The following is a 23,034-nucleotide window of genomic DNA, read 5'->3' as shown; positions in this document are numbered from 1 at the left end:
ACGTTTCAGTAGTAGATTTCAGGATAAAAATTCACGGGTCATACCCCGATGTCCACCATACAGTTTATATTTTTTTGGGGACCTTTTGATGACAGATTATTAGATTAAGATCCAAGGGTTATGCTTCGATGCACACCAAACAATTTCTCTTCTGTCGGGACCTTTCAATAGTAAATTCTAAGATTAAGATCTAAGGTTCATACCTCAATGTTCACCAAACATAGTTTATCTTTTTGTTATCACCCTTTCGATAGCAAATTCTTAGATTTATCCTTCAATACTCAGAAGACAATTTCTCTTTCTGTTGGGATATTACAAAAGTAGATGCTTGGATTAAGATTCAAGGGTTCATACCTCGATGTTCACCAAACAAAATTCATCTTTTTGTTAGACCCATTTGACAACAGATTCTTGGATTAAGATCTAAGGGTTATGCATTGATGCTCACAATATAAAATTAGTCTTTCAGTTGGGATTTTTCGATAATAAATTCCCAAATTAAGATCCAATAGTTTGCCTCGATGCCCACCAAACTTAATTTACCCAAGTTTATGAGTAATTATATATATGAAAGCAATTTAGCTTGTTATTCATCTTTCATCACTTTTAAGTTATTATTATAGCGAATATATAGCTAGTAAAAATGAAAAGAGAAATACTTTCTAGTGTAGTTGCCAGAAATCAGTAAGCTCCAAATATCTGACGTCCAGGACTCGTTTGTTGTTGAGAGCATTTTTGTTAGCTATTTCAGGTCAAAATTTCAAAAGGCAAACTAAATTGTAGCTAAGACACTACCCAGAGATTTTGCCTTCATTTTGTAAGGAATTTTTTATTTGAGGTTCACGGTTTCTAATACACACAAGCCCTTATGATTAATTACTCCTCCTGAGAACAAGAGAACACTTTTGATTAAGGCTAATTATTTAGCTTTAAATATTCAGTGTATAGTAGCAGCAAACTTAAGAGTTTTAGATTATAAAATTTATCACATTGAGCTTACAGCGGATGGTGGAGGAAATAATTACAAACCTGATCAAGGTCCTATAGTTCTGTTGTCACGGATCGTCGTGATCCCTGATCTACTTAGTCAAAAGAAGTAGTTAACCCAAGCTAACTATAGGATCCTTGTCAGCAACTATGGGTTGTGTTGTCCAAAGGAGCCCTGTAAATGTGGGGTGGATGCTTGTCTAAGAGGATGAATTTAAGTCGACCTTAGCTGACATATGACTTATGTTAATCAATTGTATTCTTATGGTTCACAACTCAAATAGTAGAAAGACATTAAGGAACATACGGGTTGTAAGTGTAATATATGATGTCATTTGAGAAAACCACTTGATCAGAATGCTTTGATCATAACAATTATTATTTTTTGTGGAGTCATGGGGTCAAACCAAGCAAACAGAGAACTAGGGTCACCTCCTTACTTGCATGAGATTGCATTTAGTATGACTATAGTGATAGACCCGAGGTGGCATTCATTCTTTCTGAGTTGCAGTCAACAAAAAAATACAACCCTCAATAAACTGTTGCAAATAATGGATGGAGTTTGCTTTAATTTTAAGTGATAGATTTTAACTTGAATATTTTGATTTATTTATTTTAAGATTTTAGGTTTTTGATTTTAACTTGATTGTCTTGATTTATTATTTTAATTAATTGATTTAAAAATTGATCCCACTAGTTGAGATTTTCAGTCAACATGACCATCATTGAGGATTTGATTACTTGACTTGAACAATGTCGATTTTACATCTTACTTCTAAATGATCAGGCTTAAGATTGACATATCATTATATATGAAATTTGCCAACTCTCTGCTTATTGAAGATTGAAATTAGAAATTACAATAGTTGGATTTATTTAGTTATTTGTTAAAATTTGATTTTTAAAATAGACCTTTCCGGTTGAAATCTTTTATCACCTCAGCTATCATGAGAATTTGATTGTTTGATTTGAACTTTGTAAATTTTACGTTTTGCTCGTAAAACATTGAATATAGTATTGACATACAATTATATTTTAACATTGTCAACTATGTCTTACTTGCACAGGATTTTATTCATAGTTTATATCATTTGAGCTTATCATGTCTCCAATATCATCATAAATAGGAATCTACTCTTTCAAATTCAAACTAAACCCATAATTAACACTTATCTCCATAGCCACTACAAGACCTTAACTTCACCTCTTAATTCCTAAATCCTAGAATAGCACTTCCTGGTTTTAGCTTCACTTCTCCAACACATCATAAACTCTAACCATATCTTCTTAGCTTCAGCCAAGACATCTACCACACTAAAGCCTACTGTTAAAAAAAAAAAAAAGCAATAATAGCGTTTGGCCACTCAAAGAACAATAAACCTTTGCTTCAACAACTCAAAACAACCTCCAATATTCTCTCCATTTCTGTAATATCATCACAAATAAGATGAATCTTCCATCTCCAAAAAAATTCCATAACATAACCGCAGTTGTGTTGCCAGCATGGCATCACATAAATAATTTTTTTCCTCATCATTAGCATTATCACAACAAAAATCTTTTAAGTCAAACCAGCCAAATAAGGTTAAGAGTGTTTATCCAGAGAAAGCAAAGACCATATATTTTCACGCTCCATACGATTCAATGTTTATAAACATGAGACACAAGCGCTTATGGTCGCATATGCGAGGCAGAACTAGGCCATAGTACCTTTAACACATCCTGGACGAGCTCCATTATTAAGAACATGTGTAGGCAAGTGTCTTCCCTTCAGGTCCCTAGAAATGAGGTGAACATTTTGCCTTAATTGGCGTGAAGGCTACAAATACTTCAAATACCAAAAATGAGTTATTTTTTTTGTAATGATAATTTGACATGTGATTACATGAAAATAGCATCAACTGTTGAATATTCAAGGTTGCACAATACAAGTTTAGACGAATGGTAAGTAAAAGCATTTCAAGATCCAAAGCAATAAATTATGAGGGCAAAAAACATTAATGAAATAAGATACAGAAAAGTATGGATGGGTACCATATAGTGATGAAGAACATGGAATAATAGATTATAGAATCCTAAGCTAGATCCGTCAAAATAATTAATAAGTTAAATGTACTTTTAAAAGATAATTATAAAAAAAAAAATCGAAGTTGGAATGAACGGTAACTGAATTTTCTCCCCACCTATCATGTTTTAAAGTGATGAGTACTTTTTATGCCTTCAAAACTATTCCTTACGAAAATTATTTTATGAAGCGATATAATTAGTTCTTTTTAATGCCCCACTTTCATCAAAAACGACCTTAGGTTGCATCTAGCACCAAGGGCTTTAGAAAGCTACATCTCCCCTAACGTTGCCTACTACTTATTCACAGCACTGATGTTCTATATCAAAAAATAAACACTTCACCTACTTGTCATGATTTGGTGTAGAATGATTTTCCACAATATCACCATAGTGTGGAGCCAGATCCTCCGGCTCAGAATCATAACTCTCACCATCCCAAAGTTTACATGCTGGCCTCTGATCCATATCCACCTCTTCCTGCATCAAGTCACATATTTAGTTCATCGCATAATGCATGATGTTGATAAAATAATTGCTTTAAGTTCAATATTGCTTAAAATTACCTCCTCAGGAGACTCTGTTTTTGGTGGTCTATCCTGGAACGGAACACTAGGGGAATGTTGCAGTCTTGAAAGATGCTCCAATAGCACATTCCTGCATAAGAAAAAAAGAACTGGAGATCACAAAGAACTTATCACTCAAAAAAATTCCTGTAATGAGAATTTTAATGGCACATAATTATCAAATATGGACAAAGGTGACCAATTTTACAGCTCTTAGAATTATATTTCTCTCTCTCTCTATTTATTTTATTTATGTTTTTGTATTGAGCGTATAAAGTTAATTAAGTCAAAACAAACTACTAGTCAAGCTAACCACCCTAAGCCATTTCATCTTTTTCTTTAAGCAACTCGGAAATAAATATTGGAAATCGAATATGACATTGTTCTAGAGTTCGTAGAAGGTGTTTTGAGGATTGAACCTAGAGCTCAGATGTTAGAGAATGAAGAGAAGAAGAGAATACGTCGGGTTCATGAAGTTAGAAAGATGAAATGGTAGTTGCAGCAGCTGTCTTGAACGAAGACAGTATGAAGCATGCGGGCTAGCATGGATGCCAAGGAAGATCCACCACCTAGTCTTGAACAAGATAGGAAACACCAGCTTTTAGACAGGGCTTTCTGAAATCTGTGTTTAAAAGCTGCTATGGAAAATTTATTTTTTAAAAGTTGGTGTTTCAGAAACAGTTGAACTTTTTTAAAAAATTTAGTTTTAAAAATGTTGTATGTTGATAAATATTTGAAATACCCCTTGTTGACCTCATTTTCAGTGAGGTCTTAGTCTCCTACTCCTAAAACCCATGATCTAGCTTTAGGAGTTCTTTATTGACCATCCTAGCAGACTAGTAATTGAGCCCACCTTTCATAAAACTTCGAGCCACTTCTTGACTCATTTTTGTGCAAACCTCGCATGAGTAGCCCCAAGCACTTGACTCTTAGTTGCAAGGGCTAAGGACTAACATGTAGAGGGCCCTAAAATGAGTTCCCACAGGATTTAGGAGGCCTTAGGTAAACCATTTGTGACTCAAACACTCGCGAACGCCGCAATTTACGCACTCATTGCACCACGCATGATGTTGACTTGAATTGACTTAGACTGTCGGCGAACTTGTCCGGACGACCTCGAATGACGAAACGGACCATGCGGATGCGTCCGGGACATCGACTTTAGCTAAAAAGGCACTCATATCACTATGGTTTCGAATGCAAGCAATCAGAATAAAAATCGATGCTGTTTTTTTTTTAATTAGCTGGCGCAAGCTCAGGCTCAAACCAGGTTCAATTCGGGCTGGACATGGGCTTTGAACCTCGTCTGAACACAAGCCAAAATAGTTTCAATTTTCAAATTTTCAAATTTTAATCTCATCTTAATTAAGAGTTAAGATTTTCCAATTGAGCTGCTGCATCAACGAAATTCATTCAATTCCCCGCCAATGTGTCGCATAACATCTCTCTGGAATTCCCAATATACAAAAAATCGTCTCCCCCTTCCTAAGCTCTAGTCTCCTCATTTGACTCCTTCCTCCTCTTTGCTCAATCACGCCTCCCTCCTCGAGTAGAAGAAGCCACACTCAAGACCCTCTATCGCACTCACCTGCTTTCCTCCCTGCGCCAAAGTCACCCGCTCGCCTACTCGCCTCCTCCCTGTGCCGAAGAAACCCACTCGTCTGTTCGATCCTGCCTCCTGTGCCAAATCCCTCACTCTTCTTCTCCCGCTCGCCTCCTCTCCTCTGTAACCAAATTCCCTAGCCTCTTCCTCGCTCGAGAGAAACCCCCGCTCCTCTCTGCGAACCGAAGCTCTCGTCTCCCCTCCTCGCGCCGAAGCCCTCGCCTCCTCCCTCTACGCAAAAACCTCTGCTCGGCTCCCACTCAACTGAAATCCCCACCTGTTTCGCCTCCTCGCTCTCCTCTCCTCTGCATGGAAGCCTTTCTCCCGCTCGGCTTCATCTTTCATGCTCGGCTTCGCCTCTCCTGTCGGGTCTCCTACCCGCGCCCGAAACTCTCGTCGCCTTTCCTGCTCGGCTCAACCACTCGATCAAAACCCCAGCGATACACTCGTGATTAGAGTTAGCTGGGAAAGCAACCATGGGATCGCCGCATGTAAGGCCTTCAAAACTCCCATATTTCACCTGTTTCAACAGCTCCCCCATCTGAAACCATCGAGGAAGTGCTCCCCTATCCTCTTTGCACAGTTGCAGGTATATTTTCTGAGAGTGTCCAGAACTCCCTTGTCCTTTTATTTATTTTTTTTATTTTTAATTAAAAATCTGTTGTCATTGATAATTGAGTGTATAGCCTAATTCTGTCAATCCTTTTTCTCATATAAGACAATTTCATCTGTTCTTCTATTGAAACATGATATAGTTCTTCATTCTAGAAAATCGTTGTTCTAAATTATGTAGTTTACGAAGGCTTTTGTGATTTACCTTGATTGGAAAAATATAACATGGATACAAAATGATTCTAGTCATATTAATGCAACTAGTAGCAAATGTTTACTGCATTCCATCGGGTAAGCGTCGATCATTCTTGTATATTCATGTGTTTGGCGTCGATCATTGGAGAACTATAAATGTTGCTTTGGCCATACATTCTTACTGATTTTGGAAAACTATAAACACTATTTTGATTATATGTTATTGTTGATTTTAAATACTCTGTTGTTGGTTTTATGTTTCAAGCACTTAAATACAAATACATTGAGATTCCAATGACCATTTACTTATTGATTTTAAATATTCCGTTGTTGGTTTTATGTTTCAAGCAGTTAAATGCAAACATTGTGATTCCAATGACCATTTACTTGCCAATTTTAAATGCTTTGTTGCTGGTTTTATGTTTCAAGCATTTAAATGCAAAAATTGTGAGGTCCCAATGACCATTTACTTGCTGATTTTGAATGATGCGTTGCTGGTTTTATATTTCAAGCACTTAAATACAAACATTGTGAGGTTCCAATGACCATTTACTTGTTGATCTTAAATACACATTTGTTGATTTTGTGCTTTGAGCACTCAAACGGGAATACTACGAAACTCGAGATGATCGTTATTCCAGGGCTTAAATGCTTCTTTGCGGGTCTATGTTCTTTTATTTCTGGATGCCTCCCTTGGGGGGCTTGTTTTACCTGTTGTTTCGAGGGTTTAAAAATTGCGATTTTGAGGGCTTTGCCTACCGATTCACGTAGTGTTTTGGAGTCAGCTTGTTAATTGATTTTGAAAAGTTTACACACTGTTTTGGGTTGACTTTCCTAGCTGATTTTGGGACATTTAAAATTGATGCTTTGGGTTTACATGAGAGCACTTTGGGAATTTTAAAAGTGTTGTTTGGGGTCTTACATGAGAGCTTTTTTTTTTGGAATTTTAAAATTTTTTTTTGGGGCATTTTAAGAGTGTTGTTTGGTGGCCTGTTTAAGGCTTTAAAAGTATTGTTGTAGGATGCAATTTTTGGTTCCATTTCGTGACTTTTAGGCTACACTTTTTAAGTCTATTTGGTGTTTTAGGGGCTTCTTTTTTTTATACTGAGTTGGAAAACTTTCGGGCCCATCAAAACACAACCTTGTAATAAATTTAAGCACTCTTCTCAAAGGCCGATTTAATTACAATTTTGAAAGAGTTTAAATACTTTTAGACTAATTCACTTGTTATTTTGTCCCTTAGCTTTGCTAGTTTTGGAAATGGGTTGGTTTTCTCATTTCTTTTGGTTTGTTTAATTTCTCTTGCTTAATGGTTAAGCAAAATAAGAGAATTTCTGATTTAATTATTTGGAAGACACTTAAACATAATTGAGGATTAGTTGGAAAACACTTAATTAAGGGTAAAACACCTTAAATCACTACAAGCTCAAGTTATAAGCATAATCTTTCCTAAATTTTAGGAACACACCCTAAGTGAGAGTTCATTTATTTAGTTTTCAAATGAATGATGAAACTAATCACTTGCATTAATCCACGAATCGATTAAAATACTAGACACAAGGATGCACCAAGATATGTTTAACGACTTCCTTGATTAAATCAAATAGTGAAACTCCCGCAATGACTTAACCTACAGTGAAACACAATGCACCGAGATTTGAGCTTGAACATTACACTCAAACTCTCATGGCAATTGGAGACATTTGTTAAAGTCACATATAGATCACAGAACTAGAATAAATCTAGGGTCTAGGTGGCGAGGGCGATGACGACATTGCTTATGTGTGATTAAACGAGGGGTACGAAGTGAGATTATTAGAATAGTATCTTATACCTCAAGTACCTTTAATAAGGGAGAGGAAATGACCGATGATACTATTTGCCGACTCTTGGAGGGATTGTTGCCCCTGACAATCTTAGGTTGCCAATAGTTCTAGCACGATTAGAGTGACTAGCCTGTGGACTACATAACTTTATAAAATATTTATAAAAAATAAAACAAAATCTCTTCTACATGTTAAAAAGAACTCTGCATAAAAAAAAATTTGAACATCTTTTGCATGAAAATCAAAGAATTTTTTTTTATGAAAACTCATAAAAGCCTATGGTTACTCATTTGAATCGAGGTTAAGGATTGTCCTCCGTAGATTGTCGGGTAGGTAGCTCTTGTACAAGGTCGGGAAGCACACAGTCCAGCTCTGAGCCCCCACTCAATGCCTTACACCCAGACCTGGTCTTCCATATGTGACTACGAATTTCTTTTGCTAGTTATTTCCACGACTCGATTTTTTTTTCTGACTTTCGTGCTGAGTTTGCTCGTTTTACTTACTTTCCCCGCAAGTTTATTTAAATTTCTTGCAAATATATTCTACTTTAGGAGCTAGCCACACAGTAAAAACAACAACAGCAGATACGTCAGGTATTGTTTTTTTTATTATCATAATTTAATATTGTTTTAATATATATCACGCATGTCTGGTTGCAATTTCGTTTTCAAAGCAAAATCATTTTTCAAAATTAAACAACATTTTCAAAACAAAACAAAAATAACAAAAGAAAAACAAAAAAAAACATAACACGTAATTTTGAATTTACGGGAGCCCCTCGGATGAGGTAACCTCGGTTGGTAACGAGATCTCCCCAGTTTAAATGAGTTTAACAACTCGTTTAAATTAAGTAAATTCAAAAGAAAATAGTGGCATCGGAACGAGGGATCCGTGAAATTCTAACCGGTGTCGCTTTAATCAACTTTAATCCCCTCATAATGCTTGAATGACAAAAAAACCAAAACTTTGGAACACACCTAGTAAAACCAGTAAAACCTTTTGAACCTTATTTTGAACCTTAGACTTTAGGACTGCTATTTCGACGAGGAACTTGGAGTATGCCTAGTGGGTAGCACGAAGAGGACCTGCAGAAGGACATTCTCGAGAGAGCAAACAAGTCTACAACAACAAATCTTTCCTTATGTTAAATAACAACTCATAGGACTTCGAGGTAACTTGCCCAGAGCGACGTAAATCCTCACACTCATTTTAGGCACCTGTGCAACCATGTTGTGCAACGTAAGTTTTAATTCGCTTTAGGTCTTGAGGTTGTCTTTGGTTACGACGTAAACTCTCATCTCTTTGCAGGCTATTTGCATAATCAGGTATTAAGCAAATGTAAGTCTCAAATAATAAAATTGACAGGAGTGAACAATTGAATAACATCATCTCCAAAATGCAGACACACAGTAGGATAGTTTGGAAAGTCACTGAGGGTTCTCCTCAGGGTCTGTGACGTCCCCTATCTTTTCCTTCCTTTAGATTTCTGAAGATAATTGTTACTACTTGAGTCACTCTCACTTGTTTTTCCACGTCCTACCGTGAAAAACTAAACTTTAAATTCTTGAAGAATAATACATCTAATCATTATTGAAAGTTTTCTCAAGTGACCCTTGTCATTTGGGATGTAATTAACTATAAGGCTTGTCTTTATATGAAACTTAGAACCCAGGTAAAATAAACCCTACTTAATTTCTATATTAGGTAGGTCACACATAAAAGGTTCACAGGCCAAACGGATGTCACAAATCTCTTAGTTTGTAGGATTGGGTCCATGACCGAGATACATTATCTTTCGGGAAAGTGCAGCATTCGCGGTATCAGACACGATTATGCAAACCATTAGACTAATGAGATCCATTTGGTCTCATTTTTCCAAAATTAAAATACCCTAATTTGAAAGTCATAACTATATACCTCTAATATTAAATTAAATTTCAAAATTATTTTCAATTTTCAAAAATCACAAAAAGTTGACTGACACCCCTCTGTTCATATTATATAAAATTTTGGAAGAGGAAGACGAGCGAAGATGAAGTGTTAGAAGATAAGGCAATATAGTGTCGGAGACCAAGGCGAGTCAAGGGTACAAACGCAAACCCACAAGGGATTGTTTATTTGCAATCCCCGAAGTGTAGGCCACCTTCCGGCTTAGCAAATGCACACTAATCTGAAACCGCGTTTGGGACCGGTCGACCTAAATGTACGAATCAAACACCCTAAACGTCGGTTGGGATGAAAACAAGATTTTAAAAATCGGAGTTGAAAATGAAACACACCAACATAAGCTTTTCGATTCCCACCACTTGAAACCCCACATTTAACAAAACATAGATTTAACTATTGTTGACCGGAAGCCACATGAAACTTGATTATTTACAAAATCAATACTTGGCCAAAAAAGAGTTATCAAAGTTATTTATGTGTGCCATGTCTAACTTATTGAAGATTTACTGACAGTGTTGTTTAAGATTTTGGTAGTCGCATTGGAAATATTGGTAATTGGGTGTTAATTTTGCAAATAACCTATAAAAAATTAATCCCTAAATGATGTTCCCCACTGCAATTTTTATATAACTTCTATGAAAATTATCATATGGTATCCAGGGATTAAGCATATTAACATCCATGCACCTTATTTCATGTGCCTCTATTTAGAGGCATCTAATTCTCAAAAAGCCATTTTTACCTTATAGCTTAGCCGTATTACAAATTTATGTGCAGGTTTTTTTAAATTGAAAAATCCATGTACAAATGGCACACATAACTGACGCATGATCACAACAAACACTACACTCTATATTAATCAATTCAAATCTGGAAGAAATCAAAAGGATGAAAAACATCAAGCTCATTAAAATAACTTAAAAAATAACAATTTCTCGAGTTAAAATGCGTGGTTGAAACATACCTGATTTTTTCCAGATCGCTCAAGGAGTTTTTATTTTCCATATTTTTTGGTTCTATGTGTAGGGTATAATCAGGGCCAAAGTACTCGTAATATTCACTATAAGGCAACTTATTATCTGGCTCAACTCCAACAGCAACTGCCGTCTGTAGCACCAAGTTGAAATGAACGTCAAGATAAAGATAACGTGCATTAACAACCATGAAAAGTAAAAAATATGATACAAAAAAGGAAAATATACACATGTAGCACACAATTCTTATGCATTTATACATTTCACACCTCAACTTTCATATTTACATGCATAACACTTTCATAATTTAAGCCTATGCACAAAAAGGCGTATCACTTTTAAATGTGATAATAGTGCTATTTTTGATGTGAAATTAAAGATTTGAGTGCTATGTGTGTAAATATGAAAGCTTAGGAGGGATATATGCAAATACATAAAAATTGTATGCTATGTACTACAAAACAAGTATAGATACCTCATAACACCAGCAACGGGCAACATTCCGCATTGTATAGCCGCCGCCGCCCAAAACCATAAGAGGCACATTAAAAGATCTAAGAAATCTTAAGCAATCAGCATGACCCCTCACAGACAAATTGAAGCAACCTAGCCGATCCCCAGCTAACGAATCTGCACCACACTGAAGAACTACAGCATCTGGTTGATATATTTCCATGACCTTCGATATCAGAGGTCTAAATAATCCCTGGAAACTTTCATCATCAATTCCATCATTAAGTGGAACATTTAAAGCATAATATTTTCCAGCTCCAAAGCCAACATCTTTGATATGACCAGTTCCTGGAAAAAAGTCCCCAAATTTATGGAAAGAGACGGTCATGACTCTATCAGTTATATAGAAAGCCTCCTCAACACCATCCCCATGGTGGACATCAATGTCTACATATAGTACACGCTGCATATTTGAATAAATTGCATAAAAACAAGGTGGCTAATCAACATAATTTGCTGATCAAGGTAAAAGAATGTAACTTTAATATCATTATCTGAAAAAGGAAAATGAAGTTAATCCTACAAACTAAAGAAAATGTAGAAGCAGATTGCTTTTGCATAAGTTCTATATTTTAAACCAATTCGATAGTGCTTAAATAATGGCACATAAAAAGAGAGTAAAGTGCAGGTTGCAGTTTCAGTAACACTTTACAGTTCCCCTGACTTCTGAATTATATGGAAGCACTTATTCAGTAAGTTGTGTATTTTCTACGATAAGTGTAACCACGAGGTTCTCTGTTTACTTAAAATCAGTTTTGTACACACTTTTTTCAATGCAATTATCGAGTCATTACCCTTCTTCTTTGCAACACCTAGAGTACTTTAAACACATGTAACTCAGTTGCCTCAATGAACAATGAGTTTAAGACACCATTGTTGAAATTGGTTGTTTTGACATGCCGCCAATTATGATAGATTCATTCTAGCATTTGACTTTAGGACAATGTGGGCTCTGAAAAGGCACAAGAGAATTTAAGTTAGAAAACTTTGTGATTGTTTTGATGAATGGATAACGGACAACTACTTAGTTGAGATTTTATATTAATCAAAGGCCAAGGATTCCCCTGACCTCCAATAAATAATTTTCCTCATGATCATTGAAAAGAATTCACAAGGCTTATGATGACTACTGGCATTTTGTCATAAGTCTAGTAATAGTGACGGCCACTCACTCATTGCAAGTGGAGCAGCTGCAACATCAAACCAAGATATTTCCATCTCCCTGTGATTGAAACCTTCTAGATGTGTGTATATATATATGTATATATGTACATATATATATATATATATATGTATATATGTACATATATATATATGTATATAAGTACAGTAAGTAGAAATATCTGGAAGCTTTGTGTGTGCACACGCATGTGTAGTACTGTTGTTTCTACTATAATATATGGAATGCAGTGGTTCTATTATATGATCCTACTTTTGCTTACAGCTTCTTTGTATATCTAATCTTATTATCGTTTCTCTGCATTTACCCTTTACTTGGTTTCAAAGCTCTTGCTCCACCCCATCCAAGAATTCACGATCCTTGAAATAAAGCACTCAGATATACCCTCTCTGAATGATGGCTCATTTCTCTCAACAAAGGTGAAACCACCATACCATTCTCTCTCAAGTTACTCATGTCCAACATCAAATCCATAGTAAACACCCCCTCTAACTACCGACGACTATCTATATGGAGATCCCAATTGCAAAAAATTGTCAAAGACATTGGGTTTAAAATATTACTCAAAAGGCAACACTCCATGGCACCTAAAGCTATAAATGATCTTTCTACTCACCTCATAGCCAACCCTGCTCACACTCAGTAGATGCTCATGGACCAAAATCCAACAAAATATTGTTCTCCACCATGAGAGCAACAATCTTACGCTAAGTGCTCAACCCGGACACCTGCCATGAAATTTAGAGTGTGATAGCAAAAAAAACTTTGACATGAAATATTTAGGGGTTATTTTATAATGTAATTTAAAGATGAAATTTTGGTGGTATTTTTTATGTGATGCTAAATATGTGAGTGGAATGCACCTAAATATGAACAACTATGCGTTAGATATGTAAATACATCAGACATGTTAGGCATGTGTGTAAATATCCCAGAAATATTTCAGGTATCAGAGTGCAGTCACCTCAAAATTTCCTTTTTATGTATCTTAGGTGGCATGCCTGTTTTTTTGGTATTTAATTCTTTGGTTCTACAGTTACTTGATAGTTGTGAAATTCAAATCTCTTGTGATTCATCTCAAAAATGAGTTGTATAATGTCTCCATGAAGAACCAAATAATGCAATCTCTCATGCAAATCAAGACTGAAATTGCAACATATTCGCAGTCGCATCCAACATAGACAATGAAGATATAATTTTATATATCATCAAGAGCCTACCAACATCACGTCATTCAAAATAGTCATCCGAACGAAATTAACACAAATCAGTTTAGAGCAACATCACTTACTCCTGAGAAGATCAATCTAGCCAATGATCGCAGACATAATCCCGTCCATCAAACCTCAAACTGCTCCACACTCAACTAGGTCCAAGCAGCCTCAACATTCCCAGAGGAAGATGTCATGCCAAACCCCTCATTGTCTGACACATTCTCCTCAACCAAATCGACATCCCAAAAGAACCAACCCCACAACTTGTCAAAAAAGTAACAAACCAGGAGACATAGCCCTTCAATACTTACATTGACTAAATCCAAACTACCAGCCCTCAACCCCATCAGCTACCACTGCCCTTGTAAGATCTTCCTCCCAAGCCAAAGATTGGTGCTTGGACATTGGAATGTCCTCTTACAACTGACCTGGATAACCTGCATCAAGTGGAACCTTATCAAGGAGCTGATCAAATATATGTTAGTGGCAATAACTTCCTCCAAATCAATAGAGAAGACGAGGTATGCTCCCAAAACCAACTTGTAAGCTCCACCTTTTTAAACTTCTACACACTTCTCATATTTCCCAAAAATTAATTTCCATATCACAGCTAGCATATGAAAATAACTGTTATATATGCTTTGACTCTTATAGCTACCAAATCAAGATTTGGAAAACACATCAAACTCTTCTCCACGAACCTTGTCGTAACGAATTCTACCCCATTCTTCATTAAAAGAAAGTTCTATTATCCACTAAATTATCTACAAAAGTCAATATCACCATTGCCTAGGTCACGCCAACCACCAAACCACTGCTAAAATCTCCAAATAGCAACCCCTTTATGTATTTCTAATTTTTCTTTTTACGGCTCTTATAATAAGTCATCATTTGCCTTTTAAAACTCTAGTAATGACAAATAAAAATTATTTGAACTAATTCACTAAGATGTTTGAGGTCCTTCTCCAACAGCCTCGACACAAGAATTTTGATTCTATATACACTTTGTTGATGGATTATTCTTGGTATTGATGGGTCTATCCCGTGCTCCCAAAGCCAAAATCATTACCCAATTGATAAAGTTCAAACAAAAGGTCAAACTTAAATTTCAAATTCGCCTAAAGATTCTGCGAACCGATGGTAGTGGTGAATAAGATAACATAACCCTCTCCAGTTTCCTACAGGCTCATGGCATTATCCATTAAATCACATGTCCTCGTACGCCAGAACAAATGGTTTAGTTGAACGAAAACATCAATGCATTTTGGAAACCACTCGAGCCTTATTAGCCAACCCTTCTCCCTAACTCTATGTGGGTTGAAACACTACTCACTGTTATTTTCTCAATAAATTGAATGTCATCAAAAGTCATTGAAAACAAATCACCATACAATCACCTGCACAACTACACTCACCTCAAAATATATGATTGCGCATGTTTTCCCTAAATATTTCCCCTCCGCCAAAACGAGCTCCAACCACGCTCCAAGTTGTGCATCTTTAGAGTTATTCCATTTAAAGCAAAAGTTATCAGTACTTTAACTCAAATCGTTACATCCAAACAAATTATTTTCAGTAAAACCCCTCTTACAAAATTTCAACCAATCATTCAACAACAACAAATCCTACTCATGTTGCATCTTTATTGATACATGAGCTCCCGCACGGGATTCTTCCATCCCGGATTGAGAAAATCTTGTGAAACGAGCGGGATACAGAAAAAAATCCCATCATCGTATGACTATAGCGAGATTTTTCCCACCTGATGTCAATGTCAACCCCTAGTAGACATCTTTTTTAATATTTTTTTATCAGAATTAGAGTTTTTTTTACATGAGGAACTATTTATATGTTGTTACTTTCTAGTTTAAAATCTTTTTTTCTCAAATTTATATATTTTGGAGATTATGTTCTCTGATTTATGTTATAAGGAATATTGTATCATCTTCATTTTACAAGTGGTGTGTTCGTAACTTGTCAAGAATAGGTGGCAAACCTTCTCACCATCCATACAAGTCGTTTAGTGGTTCTCTTTGTTGTTTTTAGCCCAGACAGTTGTCAAGTGACTCTTATCTCCTTCCAAATATTGTTGACCTTACATAATATCATTTCCATTCTATTCCACAACCACCTACCTACTAGATCCACTTCTTAAACATCTTCTAGGAGCCATAAAACGATATCAACTAATTACACTAGTGCCAACCTTTGCAAATCCACTACAAACTACATTGCCTGTCACCCTCCCACACACCCAACAACTTCCCTTCCCATACAGGTTGCATTTCCTTATGTTTCCCCTCCATCATCCCAAGAATAGACTGCCACCCACCTAAACGCCCATCATCATTACATTCACCACCAAACCCAAAACCTACACACCCTTGGATTACCATATCCAAAATTGGCTCCCTAAAGATCAAAAGAATATTTGATTTCCTCCACACCCAAGCCCCCTCCAAATCGAGCCACCAATCTATGATCAAGTAGCAAAGTATGTTCATCAGCGTCAAGAAATAGCCCAAGTATTCCAAGCTCTATAAAGCCAAAGAACATGGGTACTTCCACCACACAATCAACATGTCCTCCGCAGCAAATGGACATATTAAATTAACGCAACAATTATGGCTTCACTACTCAATACAAAGATCGCCTGATGGCTCAAGGCTTTCAACAACAATATGATATTAACAACGTAGAAACATTTAACCTTGTTGCCAAAATACCCAATACACTCATATTTCTTACAATCACCCTCCATAATCAATAGCCAATTCTTCAATTGGACGTCTCTAAAACTTTTCTACATGACACCGCCATCAACAGTCTACATGCATCAAACCCCAACTCACCACAATTCACAATTTACCATCATATTTGTCTGTTCAAGAAGGCTTCTATGGCCACAAACTAGACCCATGACAATGGTTCAAGACCTTCTCCAATCACCTAATTGAGCTCAGCTTATACCTCAGCATTGTCAACACATCACTCTTCAAATATCAAAAAAAATCACATTCATCTCTACCTACTTCACTGCGTCGACAATATTCTCATTATCACAATGGAAGTCAAAATAATTGGTAAATTACTCCACAACCTTCACACTGGATCAGCCATAAAAGTTATTGATCCCATCTCTCACTTCCTAGGCAGCCACATTCACCATACCCCTCTGGCATTATACAAGTGCAAGAACAATATGCCTCCATCATAATAACTAAAGCATGTATGGCAAATTGCAAGCCCAAATCCAATGCCTTATCCAAAGTGAAATATTGTCATCCTAATTCTAATCAATTGCTTGTTGATCAACATCTCTATTATCACTTTGCTAGCCCGCTCCAATATCTAACCATCACCAAACCAGACATATTCTTTGATGTCGACCATCTCTGCGAACACCTTCATCTTCCTTTGTACATTTACCATCAACACATGAAATGATATCTTAGGCACCCTCACCTTAGAACTCCTCATTCCTTAACCATTCACACCTATTCAAACTCCAACTAAGCAAACAACCTCATATATCACAAATCAACCTCGAAACGTTGCTCCTATCTTGATCAAGTACTCATTTCATAGCATGTGAAAAAGCAACCCACAATGGCTTACTTTTCCACTGAAGCCAAATACAAAGGTTTATCATCGGCTGCAGCTAAATTCATCTGGCTTCATCATCATTTGCAAGGATTTTGAAGTCTCTACAACTCAACCCACGGTTATTTACCATAATGACACCTCGGGAATGACAATCGCCAACAAATTTGTTTTCCACGCTCGAACAAAACATATAGAAATAGATTATCACGTTATTTGTGAATATGTCCAAAGAAATACAAGTCACCTACATCAACACTCATGATAAACCTACATAAATACACATAAAAGCTCTACCAACACCTTGCTTCTCATATTATGTGACAAGCTGACAATTTGCCCACATAATATCAACTTGAGGGGGTCTAACAGTGACAGTCACTCCACATTGCAAATAGGTCAACTGCAGCATCAAACCAAGATATTTTTGCCATATGATTAAAATCACCCAACTAATCACATCTATTCAAGTTACTCCATGCAACTAAAACCTTCCAAATATTTCTAATCACCCAATACATGTGTACTACTATTTTCTAATGTAATGTATGAAATATAGTGGATCTATAATATAATCCTACTTTTTCTTACAATTTTTCTGTTTATCTAATCTACTATATTTTCTTTACATTTACCTACTATTTCTTTTATTAAGAACTTTTATTGTACTATTGGTGAGTTAATAGAGCAACAAACTCCCTCATCCAAGAAAATCTAAAGATAATCCAAGAGACCCCAAATTCAAGGTTAATCATGGCTAACAATGGGTTTTCTACAATATCAACAAAACAAAGCTGCTGAGAGGTTTAAAAGATGATTATATTAGTTATGATAATCATTTCTAGAGGAATGGAGACACACATAGGGCGAGATCTCCTTGCAAATATTCTATATTCGATTTGAAATTGTTTGCCTCTTGTATTTTTTTTTTAAATTTAACCTTTGAGTGTTAGAGAATTAAAGAGAGGAAAAGTTTAAGAGGAAAGAGATTCTTTTTTTTTTGTTGCGAAGAAATTGAGATATGGGGATATAAATCAAGGTACTTCATAAGTGAGTGGGGGGCCTTCAAAAATGTTATTCCCATTATAAAAGAGAAAGGAGAAAAAATAACAAGAGAGGAGAATTGTTGATCAATTAATTCTGACATAGTGCAAAATAACATCATTCCATTCCATATTTATAGAAAAGGAATGCAATATTAAAAATAAATTTAATTAGACTTAAAATTATATCAATTAAAATAAAAGAAATTATTCCTATCTAACAAAAATAAAACCTAATAAAACATAAACCAAATACAGTTTTATGAACTAGTACGATTCAGGTTCAATTTAGACTAGATTATTGCCTTGACTAGAGTCCATGTGTCACATCAAATGGCCTACCCATGATAACTTACAGAGGTAAGCATGACAAACTTGTTCACAATGAAATAACATTAACTTTGGTTTGTTTTGACTTTATATGCTTTAGGATTTTTTATTTAAAAGAATGGATGTTTGGCAACCCAAAGCGTGTGATCATCAACATCCTTTGGCTTCTTTTCTTTCGTTGTTAAATAAATTTTTATACTAATTTTAAACCCCAAAGGAAAATATATTAAATATAATGTCTCACTAAAGTCTCCCAATTTCACAAACATAAATTATTCTGCATGTTTGTCTGAATAACTAACTGCATTTGCAGCTTCAAAATGTATTTAAACATTGCTTGGGCTCTAAAATAGTCCATACAATTTTATGGACTAGTACGATCCAGATTCAATTAAGACTAGGTTATTTGCCTGGAGTCCATGCGCCACATCAGATGACCTAACCCATGACAACTTAGACAAGCTTGTTCAAAATGAAATAACATTAACTTAGGTTTTTTTTTACTTTATATGCTTTAGGATTTTTTATTTTAAAGAATCGATCTTTGGCAACCCAAAGCAAGTAATCTTCAACATTCTTTGGCTCTTTACTTTTTGCTGTTACATAAATTTCTATTCTAATTTTAAAGCCCAAAAGAAAATATATTACATATAATTTCGCATTAAAGTCTACTATTTTCTCAAGCATAAATTATTCTGCATATTTGTCAGGATAACTAACTGCATTTGCAGCTTCAACATGTATCTAAACATTGCTTGGGCTCTCAAATAGTCCATTTTTCCAATTCTCAATGCACTAGTGAATTAACTTGCTTTTTGGAGGTGATGGAATAATATAATTTTAACACACTTACTGATGTAAGCGAAGCACATTCCCCTGAGACTTATTGACTTCAACGGTGTGCAGCTTGCAAAGAGTTACCTCCTCTAAATATAGCATTGGAACTCCTTTGGAAGATAACCGTGCTCAAATCTTTTAAGGATCGCTTTTCAAAGGAAAACTGATCATGGAGAGTCACTTGATTTAACTCAGGTTTACTATTTTGATTCGTTATTGATTATCTGACGTTGTAGATTTTTCATTTTTATTGTCTCGTGTTTTTTATGTTATTGCCGCAAAAAATTAATGCAACAACAGTGATACTAATCTATGAGTACTTAAATCAATCAGGGGCAAGTGACCGCCAAAGCGATAATCAATTTAACTATAGGTAATCAAGAGCACAGTTTGAGTCATGTGATTAACTATTACTAGTTGAATTTGATTAAATGTTTGACAAAGTGCCTAGCTTATACTAGAGTTAATCCAAACCACAAAGAAATGCAAATCTTATCGTTGAAATACAGAGAAAAATACAAACAAAACTCTTGAAAGCAGAAAATAAATGACAACATAATGATAACACCGTAGGGTGAGTACGAAGGTGGTGAGTGCCAGTTGGAAGCAGGTAGAGATAGGTTGGGGTTGCGGGTTCAGCAAGGTAGAAGACAACGGTTGGAAGATGGGTATAGGGTGACGGCGGGAATTGGAAGGCTAGAGAGCTGACAAGGGCAGCAGGTTGGGGCATGGGAGAGGATTCAAGGCAACAAGTGGAGAGGAAGGCCGGGTTGTGGACAGCAAGTTAGGGTGAAGGGGGGTTTGCAGCTGCAGGTTGGAGCTTGGATTCTCAAGGGGGGTGACAGAAAAGGGGAACAGGAGGAGGGCAAGCAATCGAAGGTGCCGGTGAGTGGAACGTGTGCTTCGAAGGCAGTGGCGGGTGGAGTCTGATCTAGAGAGCAGCGGTACAGTGGGAGACAGGTCTGGAAGGCAACGACGGAGAGAGGAGGAGGGTCTAGAAGGGAGACAACAACGGGGACTGCATGAGAATAGCTACGCATGGTTTTCCGGCAGCTGCAACAGGGACGATGTAGGCTGTGGAGGAGGAGAACATCAGGAATAATAACAACATTAGAGCGAGATACACCCAAGCATTACTCGTCCTCGGTTGCAGCCCTGAAAGGAAAAAGGGGATGCTAGAGGCTGTTTTGACAAAAAAAACTCAATCAAAATTTAACCCTGATGATGTAAAATATCTTATATATATTCGATAATTAAGAGGGAGAGGCCCCTCTAATTGAGAGGCAACCTTTGCCCATAAACATTGTCGGTCAGGCCTGCTCCCCTCTTCCCTGAAGCGATTAAGCTGAACCAGTCGGTTCAGCCCCCCCCTAGGGAGCCCTGTGTCAGTCTCATGGGTTTAGAGAAACTTCGACCTCAGTCGTCGAAACTTTCGTCTATCTGTTGTCGATGATGGAGTTGTAAGCTCTCGGGGCTAACAGATCATCTATTACAGTCCGAGAAGCACATAGATACCACTGGTGATTACATCGTCTCCCAAAACACCTGAGAATTTTTCCCCACTTGTGAGCATACATCCATATCAATCTACTCTTGTGGGAGCCCAATACTAACTTGAACTGATTTTACGTGTCTCGCATATACTGTCGAGTCCTCCCAAAGTAATCCACGATCGACTTGACATGATCTGAAGTGAGGGTAACCTAAACCTCTCTGAATAGTGGTGGCCATGAAAATAAGGTATCGATCGTGATATTTTAAAATGTTCTTTGTTGTGCATGTCTCAAACCTATCATCTTCTGTTGTCACCAAAACTGGTTCCACCGACGTTACTCTTGTAACAAGGGCACATGTGATCTCTGGCTCTGCCGAAGGAAAAAAGATTATGTGTTTTCACTTCTATGTGAAGGAGTAAGTGTTTTTGAATCCGTCATGTTGAGTCTTACGATCGAATTGCAACTATCCCCCCCAACATAAGAAGGCAGGCATCAATGGGTACCAAGTAGCACCACACCTGGTTCTGCAGCTGACTTCCAATCGAAAACTCTACTAGGCACCTCCGGTCAATGTTAACGCTATTCTCATGCAGCTACATCATAGAATATAATTGGGAATATTTCTGAGTCATGATGCCTAATTTCTCTATCATGTGCATACACCGACACGTTCTTGTTGTTGCTTCCATTAATGAAGAGACTACATACATTCTCGTTTACATTGCAACGAGTGTAGAATATGTCGTGGCAAAGTCACTGTGGATATCTCGTACCTCAGTCTGTAGGACCCATCGAACCACGCGCATCTCACATGCATACGGTAGAAGATGATACACCTCACACTGTTCCTCTGTTGTCTCATTGTCGCTAACCAACTCCACGGTGTTTGTTCAGTAAAAGAGACAGCTAGGCTCATCGGGCGATTGGAGACAATGTGCCCAAATCCATTGCATCTAAAGCATTTTTTGGCGATGACTATAGTTGGTGTGCTACTTTTCTCAGATTTATTCTCGCACAAGGTAGCTAGGTCTTTATCCCAACCAGTTTTCTCAACTCCTTAAGACGAGCTCCTATTAAGGTCTCCCATTGCAGATGTTTGTCTGACTAGTGATGGTTGCCCATTTTGTTTAAGTTGTATTTCCACCTTCAGGCCTAAGGTCTGGACATCTCCCAGTGTCCAATAGAGCTATAGCTGCACAATGTGGTTGATGGCGGGCTTCAGACTGCCCAGATATTGGGCTATAGAATCTTCCTTAAACTCGACCAACTCACACTTCATCTGCAACTAGTTAAATTGTATTGTGAACTCCTCAGCAGATATATCTCTTTATTGTAAGTGGTGAAGTCTCGGAAATATATCCTGTCGATAATGAAAAGATAGATATTTTCTCTGCATCGACTTCTTCGTCATCTCTCACTTAGCAATATTGTCATTGTCTGTTCTCTTCCTCTGTCTCTGAAAGTTTTCCACCACAAAGAAATGCTCTTCCTCAATTTGATGATTGCAAGCTTCACCCTCGTCTTCTGGCACCTCTTTGTATTTGAAGACCCTCTCAACTAACTGTCGTCATTTGATAAAGTCATCTGAAACCATACTTACATCAAACTCTAGTAGTTCCACCTTTATCCTAAACTCTTTGTGTCTTTCATATGTGGTGTCTTCTCTCTCAGCCTACTCTAATAATGGATTCCAAAGCATCATAGTCTGTCTTCTTCATCACTGAAATCCTCCCTATGGAAGAGGTTGAAATTCTACTCTCTTTCGCCCCTTCGACTTTCCTTGTCACGATCAAGAGTAATTTCCCACTAAGTTTCAACATCAATGTCCGCGAGCCTCAAATGAAGTCGGCGGATCTTTCGTTGTATCTCTTCCCATGTAGGCTCGGGCATATATCTTCTTGGTGGTGTAGCTAGAATTTAGAGTTGGGAGGTAAAATTGGGCGTAAAACATTATTTAGGATTGTTGATTTCGAAAATTAGCAAAGGAAAATTAGGGTTAGATTAAAGTTTCGCTATGATATGGGAATAGGGAAAAAAAATTGGG

The 23,034-nt window shown here is 36.8% G+C and overlaps 1 protein-coding gene across 1 annotated transcript in view; it reads right to left on the bottom strand.

Moving 5' to 3' along the window:
• The window catches only part of LOC110030792 (histone deacetylase 6), a 46,535-nt gene that overhangs the window by 18,501 nt on the left and 5,000 nt on the right, over window positions 1-23,034 (bottom strand). Inside the window, exons 2-5 of the mRNA XM_020733711.1 lie at window positions 11,250-11,690; window positions 10,765-10,907; window positions 3,618-3,708; window positions 3,401-3,531 (exon numbers count right to left, since the gene is read on the bottom strand). Coding sequence (XP_020589370.1) covers window positions 3,401-3,531; window positions 3,618-3,708; window positions 10,765-10,907; window positions 11,250-11,690 — 806 coding nt within the window. The remainder of the gene's footprint in view (window positions 1-3,400; window positions 3,532-3,617; window positions 3,709-10,764; window positions 10,908-11,249; window positions 11,691-23,034) is intronic.

Source organism: Phalaenopsis equestris, unplaced genomic scaffold (assembly GCF_001263595.1).
Source record: "Phalaenopsis equestris unplaced genomic scaffold, ASM126359v1 Scaffold000761, whole genome shotgun sequence".
Lineage (NCBI taxonomy): Eukaryota > Viridiplantae > Streptophyta > Magnoliopsida > Asparagales > Orchidaceae > Phalaenopsis > Phalaenopsis equestris.
Note: the sequence above shows the minus strand (reverse complement) of the source record. Positions and strands in the feature narration are given on the sequence as shown.